This window comes from Camelina sativa, chromosome 7 (assembly GCF_030686135.1).
Source record: "Camelina sativa cultivar CO46 ecotype springtype chromosome 7, ASM3068613v1".
Classification (NCBI taxonomy): domain Eukaryota; kingdom Viridiplantae; phylum Streptophyta; class Magnoliopsida; order Brassicales; family Brassicaceae; genus Camelina; species Camelina sativa.
The window spans coordinates 28,339,870-28,357,970 of NC_141886.1; the positions used below are offsets into that span (position 1 = coordinate 28,339,870).

Below are 18,101 nucleotides of genomic sequence, written 5' to 3' on the forward strand. Positions count from 1 at the left end.
ATGATGAAGCGATGCAGAAATACGATATGTATGTTTTTGTGAAACTGCATAGTGAAGATGACATTCTCAAAGTAGGAAATTAGGAACCATGTATAGCTGTAGTTAGAGCATATTTGAAGCTAGGTCGTCGTTATTAACTTAGGATCTATTCTGAATCATAGTGTCCATAAAGTAAAGGAGAAAGTTTGCAGATCTGAATCGTAGCCCCTCTAGAGTCGTCATCCAAACAAAAAACAAGACAAGGAGGGCAAGATTCTAAACGAAGCAAGTCTAAAGGTTTCGAGAAGGCATAGTTCGCCAAACCGTCGGCAAAGCGATTGGTTTTCCTATACACATGGGAAATGCAGACTGTCCAGTCCTTTTGAAGATAGCCATAGCACAAACGTGCTCCAACATAGGTATACGTCGTTCCCACGCTAAAAAGAGCCCATAGTAGACCCCCACAGCTCTGCCAAAGGTGCCAAGCATTACCCTATATTTAGAGAGAAACCCTCAATCCAACGTCCCTTGCCATCCCTCATAACTCCTCCCGTAGTAGTTTCGCCTGGGTTCCCATGTGAGGTTCCATCTGTATTCCTATTTTGAAATTTTCTCAATAAATTAGTTTATTAGTAATGGGCCTAACCTACTCTCAATAAACACACTATATATATTGCCCAAAGATTTTTAATTCTTCCGACGTGAAATATAATCTAACACTTATAACTGAACATATGTAGCGTGAAGTTTGTGGAACTGGACATCCACAGATGGTAACCTATAATCGAGAAGTTTGAACCTAAACTTTGATACCGTATTAGTAATAGGTCTAATTCACTTCCAAAAACTAGCTCAAACAAGTAGGTTACAACACATTATATATATTGCGAAAGAATGTAATTCTTTCGATAATCCGATGTGAGATATAATTGTTTGTACCATTTAATTACCAATACATTTTAAGGAAAACCCATATATTTAATGAATTAAAATGTAGGTCAATATTTATTAATATCCTCTCTTATTTTGGTATGTATTGGTTTGGTGAACCTCAAATGCAATGACCTCCATGTGCGTTCCATTTCCCGATTTGAGTTCCTTCTATAGGGCTTTTCAGGAAACTAGGTACCTCCGAGTCATATATATACGAATTATTATGATTTTTGTCCGACGTGTGATAAATCTATACGATAAAATTGACAACTAAAGATGGGGACAACATAATATCTTTAAACGGCAGAGCGTATCGGTACCCACGAACGCGAAGTCATGATGATGACGACTTCTAGTGTCAGTCACTTTTAGAGGTTTCAGATAAACTAAAAAAAAATGGTAAAAGAAAACTTCAATTTGTTCTGTTGCAAAAAAAAATAGGGACCAATGGCTCAAATTGTTGCCTCCTTTTGTCACAACAATCCTCTTATCTCACGACACCCCCCAGTCCCCCACTCACCATTCTAGTACAAGAAGTATTCTTAAGAGATAAAGACCATAATTAACAAGTAATTATCGACTTCTCGTGTCCAACGATTCTTTCTAAACTGTGTTATTTTGTATAGTACTATAGATTGACAATTACCGATACACACAAAGTTAAAGTTAAGATTGTTTTATAGTAGTTGCTAGTACAGTATATATTTGGAGTATTACTTTTAACGGATGTTGCCTCTATCAATGTTAGGTGTGTTTCAATTCAAACACAGCAGCACAATCTACACCGTTTATAATGTTAAAATTGGAAATTTGTTTTAAAAACACTTTCTGTTCCAATATCAATACTATCGTTCTAGGATTTTAATTTAATTTTATGTAAAATTATCTACAATATATTTAATTTCTTTAATTAATTTTACGCCTAGTTGTTAAAATAATATTTAGGTTGAAACATTTGGAATACTTATTTTTGTTTATGGCGATCATCTTATTTTTTGTTTAGTGTGAACCTCACATACGTTTACAGTCTACACTGGTCACACAAAACAATAAAAGATGCATTGTCTTTTTTTTTTGGAATTATATACTATAGTTTGAATTATTGGCCAACCCAACGCAAATGTGAAGATAAGGTTTATATGCTTTTTTACAAAGTCAAAAAAGTGCCTTGGCTATTCCATTCGTTTTGTTTTACGTCAAAAGTTGAAAAGTTTCATTAAAATTTCTCTATTACCTTTGAAATCCTATCAATAGATGTGTGTTACACTATTTTTGTATAACTTAGGATAAATCTTATATCTAAAAAGGGATGTACACTAACCTTTAAAGGAGGTGCACAACTATATCATTTTCTAGATATTTAAATGAGCCATAAACAATAGATTCATATCTATATGAATATATAGAAACAATGTATTAAAATTAGATCAAACTGAAAACTAGTTGGCCTCCCAAGTCTCTCTCCTTACAACTTGACTACAAAGTCCCCGACAATGTGTCTTACATTATTTTTTTTTTTTTAATTACTAAGAGGTTTTGGGCCTAGGCCGGCCCATACATTTCCTTATGCCAGAAACCAGAGCATTTTATAAGATCCCCTTCCAAACGTTGTCCTTCGAATCGGAGACCTCTAGACTTGCTAAATAGTCTTTACCAACTGAGCTATCAACACATGGTAGGTTACACAATTATGATAATGAAGCTGCCATAATCCATAAGTCTATAACCATTGACCAGGATTAATGTTAGTCAAAAGTCTATGACCATTGACCATAATCCATAAGTCTATGACAACTTTAACTGCTCATTAGAACTAAGTCCATAATTAGAAATGTATTAAATTCTAAATGGAAATTGGATAGGCCACCACGACACGACACACTTGCACAAAAGATCCTTCTGAATAACACCAAAAACCTCTTTATATAACCAACCAAAACAAGGTCTCTTCTTCTTCTTCATCATCACTACTGAAAACACAACACCACAAACAAAACAAAAAATGTCTCTTCTTCACCATCTCATCCTTTACCTAACACTCTTGACGGTGGTCAGAGGAGACATTCTCCGGCCAAGATTCTACAGCAAGACATGCCCTGAAGCTGAATCCATAGTAAGAAGCGAAATGAAGAAAGCTATGATGAGAGAAGCAAGAAGCGTTGCTTCAGTCATGCGTCTCCAATTTCACGACTGTTTCGTCAATGTAAACACACACACAATCTTTTTTATTTTTGCCTCCTCTGTTCTTGATTTTTTTTTTTTTTAATTTCTGAATATAATATCAGGGATGTGACGCATCTGTGTTGCTTGACGACACACCAAACATGCTTGGTGAGAAACTCGCACTTTCCAACATCAATTCTCTTAGATCTTTCGAAGTCGTTGACGACATTAAAGAAGCTTTGGAGAAAGCTTGTCCTGGTACTGTCTCTTGTGCCGACATCGTTATCATGGCCTCTCGTGACGCCGTTGCTCTTGTAAGTATTCCTATGATCACATCTTTTCCAAATTCCCGGTTTAGTCACTTCAGTTTAGTGATTTTTGGTTTTTTTTGAAACGAAACCAGACAGGAGGACCAGATTGGGAGGTGAAGCTAGGGAGAAAAGACAGTTTAACAGCGAGTCAGAAAGATTCAGACGATATAATGCCGAGTCCAAGAGCCAACGCTACATACTTGATCGATCTCTTCCAAAGATTCAATCTTTCTGTTAAAGACATGGTGGCTTTATCCGGGTCACACTCGATTGGTCAAGCTCGGTGTTTTTCTATCATGTTCAGACTTTATAACCAATCCGGGTCTGGTAAACCGGATCCAGCTCTCGAACCGGGTTACCGTACCAAGCTTGACAAGCTTTGTCCTTTGAGTGTAGACCAGAACGTGACCGGAGATCTAGACGCGACGCCTCATGTTTTTGATAACATGTACTTTAAAGACTTGGTCTCAGGGAGAGGATTTCTCAACTCTGACCAGACCTTGTACACGACTCCTGAGACGAGAGAGTATGTGAAGATGTTTAGTGAGGACCAAGGCGAGTTCTTCAAGGCGTTTCAAGAAGGGATGGTTAAGATGGGTGATTTGCAATCTGGGAAACCTGGAGAGATTAGGTCTAACTGTAGGGTTGCTAACAGAAGGCCTGTTGATGCATTGCTTGAATCTTGAATTTGTAAAAGAGTGAACAAAGATCTTAATGATACTAATCTTTTTATTACATGCCAAGATTCTTGGTTCTCCTTGTAACTTAGATTCGTGGTCACATCTCTTAATCTTTCACAAACTTATGTACTCAATATCACAGACAAGTGTGAGACTTTTGTGTCCACAAATAAACATAAACCGGTTATTAAAGAGAAATCAAACCGTCAAAAAATTCCCGGTTATTGTTTAAACCGATTTCGTTGTCTTAAAGACGAGTCTTATCATCCTTCTTCTTCCACATTGTTCAAGCGTGAGAGAGAGAGAGAGAGATCAGATCCTTTCTTCTGCTGTGGAATTAGAGTTTCTCAGATACGGTACCAAATCCTCGTTCGTCTCGTTTGATTTTGGATTCGGATCTAAAGATTTTGATTTTTGGTGTAGAAATGGATTGGCAAGGGCAGAAACTGGTGGAGCAGCTGATGCAGATCTTACTAGTGATCTCCGGCGTAGTCGCGTTGGTTGTTGGATACACAACGGAATCGTTCAGGACGATGATGCTGATCTACGCAGGTGGTGTTGTTCTCACGACTCTGGTCACTGTTCCTAATTGGCCTTTCTACAATCTTCATCCTCTCAAGTGGTTAGATCCGAGCGAGGCCGAGAAGCATCCCAAACCACAAGTTGTTCCCGCTGCTTCTAAGAAGAAGGTTTCTAAGAAATAGGTCTCATTCTGAAATCTCTCTCGGAGTTGTTTTCTATGAGATTGTTTTGGATCTGAATCTTAATTATATTTATGAATTGAAAATTTTCTGGGTTTGATTCTTATCATCTTATGTTTATTGCCAAAGAATTTGTGATTACGTTGAAGTAATCAGTATGTTGTGTGTTCATAGGAACTTGAATGTCTTAGGCTGTAATCAATCACAAGATAGTTTAGATTGAACCACCCTGACCCTGTGAGCACAAACCAATGCCGGCAATGTGATTTGCTCCTTTTGTTGCTATTGAGTGTTAAGTGTTGTTCAAAGTAGAAATAGTTAAGTCTCTGGATAGATGATTTCACTAGTTTGGTTTCCGGAGAGGTTCGGGAAGCAGATATGTAAAAGTTCGGGGTTATGGTCCTCTGGCTGGTTAAAGGTAGTGAGCTCAAACCCTCAGAATATAGATGAACAAGGGTGATGGGTGTGTATTGCTCTGTTGGAAACCAAACCAGATCTAATACTCAGGAGAAGGAAGATGCGAGTGTGAGTTCCGCATAAAGATTGTGAAAGAACTGGACCATTGATATAAGTCTGTCTTCTTCTGATAACTAAAGGACAGTTGGATGCAGCGTACAGGTTCAGAATCTGAGTCGAGATAGCTTGTGAACGAGAGCTGTTAAGAAAACTGAAGAAAGGGTAGTTTTACTTAGATCAGCAATAGAAAGAACCAAACCAGGTCTAAAGTCTTCATCATCACGGTGAGGATGGATAAAACAAAGAGAAAACAACTCTCCGGAAGTAGCCATAGCCAGAATCCCCATGGGATCTCAACAAAACCGTATCATGTGTGGATGAAAACAATAGAGAGGAAAATACAGATACCCTAACTATGTTCAACTCTAGAGACGATCATATACAAATTTGTGACGTACTTGTCTTGAATGCTTGGCTACTGTCACTATCAATGATCGGGGAAAACGAGGTTGCCGTGTGAATTGGATTAGATTGCTGAACTTGAGAGAAACAACTTGCTAGAACTTCCTCTTGTTTATATTTGGTTCTCATTTGAGTTGAGCAGTCCACTAATTAGAGAAAAGGGTGTGTTCAAAGCCCAAATCATTGTTTTTTTTCCTTCTTTAACTTAATCGATAGAAGGCTTATTCATTAGATAAATGTGTGGAGGTGATAAAATATTAGTACACGTTTACTTGATCCGAGTTTAAAGTAGTCATTTTCTGTTGTGCTTGGTGTTATTTGCTCAGTTTGTTGCATTCATTGAGACATTGACCATCGAAGCATTTGTGGGGATTGACGATTATACTTATATATGCGTACCCCTAATTTCGATGATCACTGTCATTTTTAACTATAATCAAACAACATACAAGTTTCAAACGAGAAGAAAACATTTAAAAGAAAAAAATATCCATTTATAGATAGTAGTAACATTGGTAAAACCAATTATATAGATAATTAATAAGTTTGAAGTGGTAAGATGATGAGCCATTGAATCCTTAAATATTATTAGCATTCCTTTAAAAACCTTGGTTGAGCTACTCTTCGATATCGGATGAGCCCAATATGCCACTCGGCCCAACTAAACAAGCTAATTTTGATTTCGACCCGACAAGATTGTGAGAAAGTCATTAAATATTCCGCAGAGGGCAATCTCGACAATTCGCACCGGGAACCCTAGATCAACAGTCCGATATAAAAGGCAACAACATTTATTGGGATCACCATCCGGACCCCTGGACAATACCTAGAGAGCAATACTTTGCATCGAAAACTGTTATTGTCTTATGCGTAATTCTTTTTAGCTTCCGAGCTCGTCACTATTAGCTTGTTAGTTCTCCTGTGAACTGACGAGCTCAATCTTGACTCGTGTTAAGTGACGACCTCACGTTTTTATTGTTAATAAAAGAACCAGCTTCACTCTTTCCCCAAAATCTTTATTTACTTAGTATTGTGTAATCCCCTATACATACATCTACTATTAATAAAGAAATATAAAGGATAAAATAGATGATTACTCTCTCTCATTTATATTACTTGTCGTTCTAGATAATTTCACATGTATTAAGAAAACAATTAAATTTTCTGTTTTTCCTTTCATTAATACACTATTTTATTTGATACAAGTAACTAATAAGCTAAAAATTAGGGATAAAACTAAAAATTTGATTCATAAAATTGCTTCATAAATTTTTTCGAACCTGTTAGAGGAGTTTCTTGTGCTCAGACCATGCTTTTCCTCGTTCTCCCTGATCAGGATCTCTAGAGAGCTCAATGTAAGGGCAGATTGTCTCGCCCGTTCTTCAAGATTGCTTTCCTCTGAAATTTCCTTTGTAAACTCTTTTCCTCCGGTTTGGGCAACCAATCTTGGAGTTATTTTTTAATTTGATTAATGTTTGGTTGAAAAAAAAAAAAAAAAAAAAATTGCTTCATAAATATAAAACGAAAAGTAATATAAAACAAATAATTAAGTCTAAAATGACAAATAAAAATAAATGAAGGGAGTATTTGTTAATTATTCTACGTAAGTTAGTACACAAAAATTCTAAAGTTCTTTATCGAAAAAAAAAAAATCTAAAATATTTTAATGTATACTATAAATGAGGTCGAGAAGTCAAATTAATCGACGGCTAGAAAAGAGCAATCTTGGCGTGGCGTGTGGGAAGCGGGCACTGTTGATGGAGACAGCAACTAAGCAAAATAGCATTCTCAAGCACGAGACGTCGCCGCTCACAGACAAATCCTCACCGGAGCGAGAGCGACTCTTCTTTCATCTTTCTTTCTTTTTTTAGTACTTTTTTATTTTCTCTTTTTTTTTCGAAAATTTTAATTGATAAAAAATACTTATTAATTTGCTATATATGGGTGAGCTTTATTTGCAAAAGTTATACAGTCGAAAAAGTGTGATATAGGGTCTGAATGGTAACTGCGGCCAGGACGGACAAATCTATCTGCGAACTAGACCGTTCTGTTTTAAGTGTGGACAATGGACCACTGTAGTCTAATTCTATTTGTAAGGAAAAATGGTCGGCAGTTGGACCACTGCAATTTTATTTCTGTTTTCTGTAGACCGCACCACTGCGGACTATGCATAATAAATTGTTAATAAAAAGCGGTCTAATTCACAAATGGATTTGTCCGCCCCAACCGTTACAACCATTTATACCCATAATTAAAAATAATCATGTATTATAAGTATATACTTAATTTCTTTACGAGTTTGTTAACACATCTCTTTTATAAATAAACTCTCTAACGTATAGTTATTTAGTGTATTTATTGTTAAAACAAAATGTGATGAGTATACCATTTTATATCTCTAAAATATTTAGTACAACATGATTTTCTTTTTAAAGTCCCTAACCCAAATTATGCTTATCACATCTTATCTTTTTATGTAATTTATTATTAAGAATTTAATTGTATCGTTCTTTAAAGCAATAGAAGAACATGTAAACATTTTGGTTTCGTATGTGCGTGAGTTAATTAGTCGTCTATGCTTTATTATTTTCTTATGAGAAGTAGTAATTGATGATTTACGCAAAAGAAAAGTTATGAAAATAAAACCCATTATTCAATCATAATTTTTTGTTCATACGATACAAATGTAAATAAGCTTTCTGATAATTGTTAAAATAACTACTAGAAGTATTAAATTCTTTAAAATTATATTCCTTTTGTTTTATAAAGAGTGTTATTCTGGAAATTTTTTTTTGTTTCACAAAAATTATCACTTTATATTTCCAATGTAATTTTTATCATCAAATTTTCTAATTTACTCTTAACCCAAAGTTTTTATTATTAAATTTTAATGATAAATTACTTATTAAATAAGGGTATATATATATATGTATAATTCAAATTTTTTCTTAATTTATGTGTGTAATTGGTTAAAATAATATTATTTGTGAAACAGAGGGAAGAGAGTATATACATAAGCAAGCTCGTTTTTTTTTTCTCTTTTCTAATTGGATTAAGTCTACTACATAATAAAACTGATAAAAGTAACACCTTGTGTGCATATGTGAAGAAGACACAAACATATGATAAAGTTTCTCTTTCTTTTCTTCTTTTCAAGCCAGCAATAAAGTTTTCTTTTTGGCTAAAAATGTTTTTTTTTTTTCTAAATAAAAAATTAAAACGCCGAATTTTTTGACTTTGAATATCTGCAACCAAAAAAAAAGAGGTAGGCCCCATTAACTGCTGATTCGAACTATTCCCTCTGGACCACCTGTAAAAACCGACACGTGTCATGTACTTCGAGACACCAGACAAGGAAAAAAAAAAGTTACTTAGAGTTTATCTTTTTGAGCCGCCGATACGAGCCGTATAAGCTGTCTCCTTCAACGTGTCTTATTAATTGTTACTAATCATATTCTGATTACTAAACTTTGTGATTAATCAATTTTTTTTTTTGTGTTTAATTTAGTTTTGGAACTCTTCGATGAAAAAGTTTACTATAAACTAACCGTTTGGAATAAATTCGTTATTATGTTATCTGATTATCTATTGCCAAAATGTGTGTGTGTTTTTAAGGGTTTTGGTATATCTTTCAAAATTCAAACTATAAACAAATTTATAGATGAATTATTTGAGATTTCTTTCATTTCTTAAACGATTTGGCTATCTTTTTACGGGTTATATGGGGGTTTCATACCTTTTCATATTTCAAAATTCGAAATATTGTGTTTTGCGGAAATTTTTCGTTTTTTTTCTAATTCCGAAAACTTAGAAGATTTCATATTTTTCATTTATCCTATATACCCTACATTTTTTAAAACTAATCATGTTTTGATCAATTATTTTTGAATAAGTTATTAAATTGGATTGTGATCAGATATTCGAAGAAAATTACTATATATTAACTACACTAAGAAATTTGCAACAACTCCTAATTTCCTAAATTAGAATACTGGAAAAAAATTAAGAACAAAAGCCTTGAAAGAGACCATTTTCATATAGACAAATTAATGTGACTTCGAAGCTGTATATCTTTATCTTTACATAAAATATACAACCATCTTTGAAAATTTGGGACAATGTGCTTTAAAGTATTATATGATATTATTAATTAGTAATATATTGAAGTGAACACGTTTCACCATCAAATGCCATTGCTATATTTCTTAGTGAGCATTTGATTTTCTACAAGCGGGCCCTAGAAAACACGGGTGTTTATAAAATATTTGGAAAGCAAAAAAATCAACTTTTTGCGAATAATTACATTTTTTTTTGTCAAATTACACTTTTTTTTTACCAGTCGCAAATAATTAAATACACTAAACTGGCAAATTTAGAATTTAACTAGTACGTACGTATATATGATTGAAACTTCTAATAAGTGATAATCCAAATTGTAATGATAATTTTTTCAACAGTTACGTTAATTTTTATTAAAATTTACTGTTATATATTTGGATTTAGTCAAACAAGTGAATTATAAGTATGAATGATAAAATTTTTTAAAAAAAAGGTATGAATGGTATATATCATTTCTACATTTTCAAACCCATGACTATCTAACCGTTCAAAAAATTTTTGCATATAATAAAACGTAAAAAATAACAAGTATGTAATTCTTTAATTTATCTCGTATATAACTTTAAAATTATAGTGAAATTAGGAAAAAAATCCACCCATTTACTAAATAGTAACTTTTTGACAATCGCACAATATGTTTGTGAATTAAACCAAGTAACAGATTTATTTCTTTAACTGCATGTGCTAAATAAATTCTTTTAACCGATGAACAATTAAATTTTTTTTTTTTTTTTTTTGAACAATTAAATCTTGATGAGTCCTGACTAAACAATTTTATTCACAACTCTCCTCTGGCTTTAATTTCCTAAGATTTCTCGTGGATCGGTTGTAACGTGAACTGATTCGTTTAAGTATGCAAAAATCCATTATCCATGCATACCATATTGTTATGTAACATGTCAAATAACTTTGGGTGTTCTTGAATATTTCTCGTTAGATATAGTGGTTACGTATTAATACAACACGTGATCTAACATACGTAAACCTAACAACAAGTATATTAATACCATATTATATATGTATTAATGACATATAGACATGATGTGTTTGATTCAAATTTTTATTTTTTTGACTTCGATTCAAATTTCTTATTGTTTCTCAACAACAAGAGTAATTTTTGATAAACGCCTAACTTTTTCTTTGTTAATTATATTGTTTTTATTTTCTTAATTAAGTATATTATATTTTTTGCTATATATATACAATACATTTTTTTGTATTTCAATATGATTTTTGTCTTGAAAAGAAATGGTACTGTTTATGTTTATGATATTAGTTTAAAAGACAATTGCGAGAATAAAAGATAAAATAGTACGATTAAGTAATTAGTTTAGGCCTCAATAGTCCTCCTACTAACTACATAATATAAAAGGGTTGCAAAAAGTCTTGTACTAGCTAATTTAACTATGTATTTTCTTGCTCTGATTTCATTTTCCATTAAATTAATTAAGTTTAGCTAAACATCAAATTAGCCTCTTTGGTACAACTGTAAATTAGAAGGGCATTCTTATATCTTTAACCGTAAGCAATATACTTCCATGAATTGCAAGGTAGTTCCAAGTCGATTCCTTAATTATCAACAATTTTGGATGCCGTTGCGTTTAAAGAGAAACGCAATTGTTAAAGATCTTACAGGTAAGTGATATAGTGGATCTGCAGCAGAAGAATCACTATATCATATTTTATTTACTTGTGATTATGCTCGAGCCCGATATGACGAAGAAGCAAAAAAGCTAATATATGAGATAAATGCAGTGCAATGCAATATATGATGAACTTAATTGGTCAATATGATATATAACTTTACATTGTAACAAATTATAATCAATAAATATTCAAATTACATAGTACAAGTTAACTGTTTTGTCCCAAAAAAAAAAAAAAAGTTAACTGTCAGTACCTATGTTGGGCTCTATGTATATAGATTAAAAATTATAATGGGCTTTTCTAATTAATACTGTTATGCTTGTTTCCAGAAATTTGTTACCATGGTAATTAAATAAAACCATGCAAAAAGCATGAATCACGTCGAAATGCAATTCACTTTATTGGGTTTTTTAAGATAATTACAATTAAAAAGCTTTACCTAAAAAATGATCATTATAGCTTTTAGTTAAATAATGAAATCTAAGATATATGCTTAAAACATTTAAATATGAAAAAGCGATCATAGAGATCCTACGATTCTCAGTGTTATTTGCCTAGAGAAAGTGAAACACATAACGCAAGTGTTCGCCACCTAAAACATTAAAGTGAATAAAAAATAACTTTACACTAGAAAATCAGCAAAAAAACAAAGTTAAACTTATAAAAGCAGATATGGAAAACCATGACAGAATATATAAATTATTCGGTTACATTAATTCTAACCGGTTTAAGGTTTTCAGATTATTAAAGTTTTAGAATTCAGTCTAAAATTTCTATTTCAATTTAGTAACAAATGAATTTTGTAGACCCCTACTTTTAAGGGTTTTTTTTTTCCTTTCTATATTCATATCCTAAATTTTCAATAGCTAATTTTTTTAAAAAGAGATATATATTATCAATAGCTGGTAAATTGACCAAATATATATATGCATTTTAAAATGTTGATTAGGCAAACAAATTTATAAAGATGTTTTTCGTGTATCTTGTTTCTAAAATCTAAAGTTATGTAAACTTGATCCAACTTGGTCATTGACGTACCACGCCACCTATGAGGAGTGTATTTTCATTATTCGTTTCAGTGCATGGGACAGTTTAGAAATATATCACTAGTATAAAAATTATACAAAGAGTTACATGAGAGTGAGACATATATATATATATATTTATTTTTTAAAAGAAAGACAATGCGACATACCCAAATGGTTCGACGAGCACATTTTTTTCAATAGTAGTAAAGTTTAATATTTAAGTAACTAATTATATATTTGTATTATTATTATTGACTACGTGTTTTCCTTCTATCATCGGTAATTATAATTAACTTATTATACCCGTATATTAATTGATTTATAACTCCTACACTTATATTATACCTAGAAAAAAAACTTTGTATAACATACAAAATGGTATTTCTTGATAACTCATTAATTTCTCTCTTGCATACTTCATTTTCGTGCATTTATATATATATATATATATATGTATTAATATACGTACAAAGTATAAGGTGTACGTCAAACAGTATCTTAATAAACTTTTTCTATTCCTAAGTAATGAGGTGTCGAGTGATGAATGGATTGAATAAAGTGGTGAAATGGACGGCTGTGAATAGTTATATCAGTTGAGCTGTCGATGATCCGAGCCATACAATGTAGACCGTACACGTGCCTATCATCCTCCTCCTCGACCTCTATAGCCTTTTCCCTGCGACTGCGAGGTCTTTTATTTTATTTGTTTTAATAATTAAACAAAAATTGTATAGACAAAAGTGAAAGTGACAAATGGCTACGATGGAAAACGACATCTTCTTGATGCGTTTTAGGTCCCACGTCACATGGGTATGTGGGCCCCTTTTAGTTTTCGTATAAAGAAAGAAGCTACAGTGTGGGCCCTTCTTTTTTAGCAATTTGTCAGTATATTATTAAAAGGAAATTTTATACTCCTTTTGTTATTATAAAAATTTATATATATATAATTATATATACATAAAATTTGGAATCATATTTCTCTCACTTAAAAAAAAAATATATATAGGTTAAACAGTATAGTATACATAGTAAACTACTGGTAAACCCACTTTAATTTGAATTCTAAGCCAAAAAAATGCTACTGTGACTTTTGTAATGTAGTAAAGTATAGCTTTTTTTTTTAGTAACATCATGAATTTATCATATACAGCATATTTAATAATTGATAACATGCGTGGTTTTTGTCTTAATTTTAAAGATATTATTAAAAATAATTATACTATAGTATCAAGAAGATTATATAACATGTATAAAAATCCAAAACACATTAATTTTGTGTCACACCATTCATTTACTTAGAAGCTCTTGAATCGGGACAGTGTACTATTCACCACACGAATGAAGTCAACTGCTTCAACTAATTACTTTTTATCATAATTTGATTAAATTATTTTTACTTTTATTATTTTTCCTAAAATGGATGATTTAATTATATATATATATATATATTCTTTATTTATTAGTATACTGTATTCGTTTTTAAAAAGACAGTTTTACAGTATTTAGGGGATTATTCATATATAGACAGTTTTAGACAACTTTAATATATCCAATTTAGATAATTTTCATAAGTGGAATCAATTAATATATCCACAAAATCTTATAAATGGTGATATTAACAAGTCGCAAGGATTGGGACTTATAAAAAAACAAAAAAAGTAAGTACAATATGATGGCAGAATCTTATAAATGGTGATATTAACAAGTTTTTCCTCTTATTAGGTGAGGGACCTTACCGTAATGTATTTGTTGTTGAGAGTAATAGGTTTGGTTATGACTTATGACACTGTCTGTGATAACATTGCGACAGACTATTACGATACAAATCCCAATCCTTGTAATTGCTCTTAAAAGTATGTACTAAAAATAACGCTAGGTACTAAAATATTGTAGAAGATAAGAGTGAAATAATAGTATAATATACTCGAGAGAATAGTGATAGAAAGATACTGTTTAATTGTTAAGATCTGATTGCCTCAATTTCAGATGATGCTTGCTTATTCATGACATGGGTAAAACTTCTGAAGGTGTCAGAAAGGTTTCATCATCTTTATTTCTGTAAAAAATGTTTCTTCGATAGATTCACTAAATAAAAATGATGCTTCATGCTTCCACTTCACGTACGCGCACAATCACGACTGACGACCTCTTTTTCGCCTCACATCCGAAATTCCAATTACTTATTCTTTGATTTTATCCATGGAAAAAAAAAATACTTTAAAAAATACAATCACTTTTCTTTTCTTCATTTTTTTCAATTTTTTTGGAGTTTTTATTATTCACTTTACCAAAAAAATATTATCAATACTTAGGAGTTTCTTACACATTTTGGGAGTTTCTTCTACCTAATGGTAATTAATTTTACTTCCAGTTACAAATTTTGGTTGTCTTGTTTATATAAACTTTTGGACTAAATTTTCTTTGATGTAAAGATTACTTTTCTCCAACCTATCGATTTTTTTTTTTGTGAGCAGAAAAAGTGAAAAAAATCATAGCTCCTAAATGATTAATTTTAATGATATTCATAACAATATAATATAGATGTAACGTTACTTGACCAAAAAAAATTATATATATATATATATATATATAAATTGTGCATATTGTTTTTTCTTACTTGATTCGTTTTTTAAGGGTTGGATTTTAGATCCAAATCCTAACATTTGATATTCGATATAATCTTATGTAATGCAAAAACGTATGAAAATCACTATGGATTAACTCTAGTAGCATGCATATGTACGGGTAATTGGACAATGTAATTGCAATGGAATGAAAAACAAAAACTTCTTTGATTTGTGTTTGACATTAACAATAGTGAAATGACTAAACATATACATATTTGGCAAAATTTGATATGAATGGTAAAGCCATTATGGTTATTTGACCTTCCCGTCATAAATCATGGTTTCAGTTTATGTGATTCATATAGGGAATACATAGTTGTTGTCCTTCATTATTTATTTTATGACTTGGTTCATATTTGTCTAAAAATGGAAAAATTACTTTAGATGCTTTCTATAAACGAAGAGAAAAATAGAAGAGAGATGTCGTGGTCGTGGGATTAGGAAGGAAAAGATGTATTTGATGTCCAATCACGTGTTCCCTTTCTCTTCTTCCTCCTTTTGTCCTATTACTTTACTTTTTTATCTCCCAATGTTTTCTAAAACCCCTAAATTCAACCCCTACTTTAACAAATTCCACTTTTTTGGCCGCAAAATATATAGTCTATATATCATGATCTGTAGCGTTGCATATAGTCAGTCTATTCGGACCACTGCTTGCCATAGACAATGTACATCACTTGTATTATGAAACATGCATATGAATATCGTTACAAGTTAAAATTTAGGCACAAACAATTGTTATACGTTCGATATGTGCTGTATTTTTAATAATCTAAATCCTTGTGAAGTTTGGATCCATTATAGTAAATCTTTATTTTCATCCCATGCTTAAATTACATTATATATATCCTGTATATTATATATACCTATAGATTGGACCTTGAATTAGGTACATTTTCTTGGTTAAATTTTGTGGAACGTGTAAAATATCCATATCACATGCATGGTCTTTAAAATATGTTTAGTGAAATACCTAACTCAAAATATCATAATGCTGATTTATATTATAAAAATATCTAAGAAGTCAATTTAGAAATAGTTTGATACCTAATATCTGATTCTGAATAAATATCTTAATCTACCTTAGATTAAAAAAAAAAGATTGGAATCAGATAGCAAACTATTTTTTTGAATATTACCTTGCTCTTTTTTTTTTTTTTCTTTTCGAATATCAGTTAGTTATTTTTCAGTGAAAACCATTTTAAAGTACTCACTAAAATGTATTTAATAAACAAAATCAAAATTTAGTGAGTTTATTATTATGTAACTTAATCCATGCATAATGATTTATACTCAAAAATATTGTATTCGTTTTTTTTTCCCGTGAAATATTGTATTCGTGTCTATGTATTATATATGGATTTTCTATAGAATTCATGCATAATGATTTATGAGTAATTTGTATGGTCCAATGGCATTGCATGGAACTTGGACTCCTCATGTTGCCAGTTCGACTCTTTGAGAGCGTAAAGTTTATAATTCTACCTTTTACAAAAAAAATGATTTATACTCAAAAAGATTGTATTCGTTTCTATGTACTATAATATATATCCCCTACTCCTAGACTCTATTCCCTACCGTAGACGCTACTTATATAGGGATTGTATGCACTGAGCTAACGATATTCACAACATAAATTTTGTCTTTAACCCAACCACACAACAAATTTGTTGTCCATGGTAATTAGTACTATGGTAACTTAGGGATACATTGTATTACTTATGATGAAGACGACAAACTGACTCTAGACTAAGCCAACATTGACTTTCTTAAGTTTGAACTTATATTATTACAATAAGAAGCTTTTACAAAAAAAAAGCAGAAAATGTACCGGTTAGCAAGAAGTTATTATATATACAACACATAAAAATTTTATATATGCGTACTGTTAATATCTAATACACTGTAGTAAGATTTGGTAATCCACATGTTTTAGTTAATATAACAGTAAAAAAGATATAAAGAATCAAAGATGCGTTTAGAATTCTAACTAATTAGAAGATTCTCGTATTATATTATAATGATCTTATTAGACGTGGTCCACAGCTTTGCCGGTTTACTTTTAAGTTTTAAACATATATTTTTAACAATACACCACTGTTGGTTACACAAACCGAGACAACTCGAATTCGAATCAAATCAAATCTGAACAGCATCCTATAGTGTTTAAATAAAACTCCATTGTCTAAACTCGACACTAGATGATGACCATGATATATATAGCCCATTAGTAAGGTTACTAGTAACGCCATTGTGTAATTTCTACATATGTATAATAATAAGTTTAAAAAACCGTATATGAATGTTTGTTAATATGAGAAACTTAACATTATAAAATGTCAAGAAGTGTACCGCCAAATAAAACTATTAATCACTGGTACGATAAGTAACGGTGGACCGGTGGTATCGAATTACATTGGATATGACTTTGAATGATGATGGAACCGCATTATTGTTTTGCATTATACTTCCTCCGTAGTTGTTTTGCATCACACTTGTTAAGAAGACCATAGAAATTATTGGCACCAAATTTCTATTTTTATATACTTTCTAGATTTGTTTTAATATATTTATCATCCGAATTATTTTTTAAATCACCATTTCTTATTTCATAATCATTTAATTTTATCATATTTTTACTATTTCTAATTATATTTTATCATTTATTACCATGATTACTGCTAAGTTTTTGGACGTCTTGTATAAAAATTTGTTTGAAAGTAGATAAATTTTGCTGGTTTGAGTTTTTTTCGTTTTCCAGAAATCTGAAAAAGTCAGAAATTGATTTATACTTAAGTTTTAGTTTGAATTGCAAAAATCAATCGCACTTAAAAAGCATATTCAAGACATCAAGTTTTTTCTACTAAAATGTTCGGACCTTGACTTCATAGTTCATTTTGTCCAAAGATCAGAACATGTTAACATAAGTCTCCCTTTCAACATCAAAACTCGAACCTGCCACTTTGAGGATCATTGTCATTGAAAAAATCCTCCA

The 18,101-nt window shown here is 31.4% G+C and overlaps 2 protein-coding genes across 2 annotated transcripts; both read left to right on the plus strand.

The window, feature by feature from the left end:
• Window positions 1-2,777: 2,777 nt before the first annotated feature.
• LOC104702778 (peroxidase 17) lies at window positions 2,778-4,121 on the plus strand. The gene is made up of 3 exons (XM_010418698.3): window positions 2,778-3,115; window positions 3,198-3,389; window positions 3,479-4,121. Exons 1-3 carry the CDS (start codon window positions 2,915-2,917, stop codon window positions 4,070-4,072), a joined length of 987 nt encoding a protein of 328 aa, XP_010417000.1. The 5' UTR covers window positions 2,778-2,914; the 3' UTR covers window positions 4,073-4,121.
• Window positions 4,122-4,284: 163 nt separating this feature from the next.
• Window positions 4,285-4,873, plus strand: LOC104702779 (signal peptidase complex subunit 1). The gene is made up of 2 exons (XM_087459598.1): window positions 4,285-4,422; window positions 4,490-4,873. Exon 2 carries the CDS (start codon window positions 4,492-4,494, stop codon window positions 4,768-4,770), a length of 279 nt encoding a protein of 92 aa, XP_087315724.1. The 5' UTR covers window positions 4,285-4,422; window positions 4,490-4,491; the 3' UTR covers window positions 4,771-4,873.
• Window positions 4,874-18,101: the final 13,228 nt, after the last annotated feature.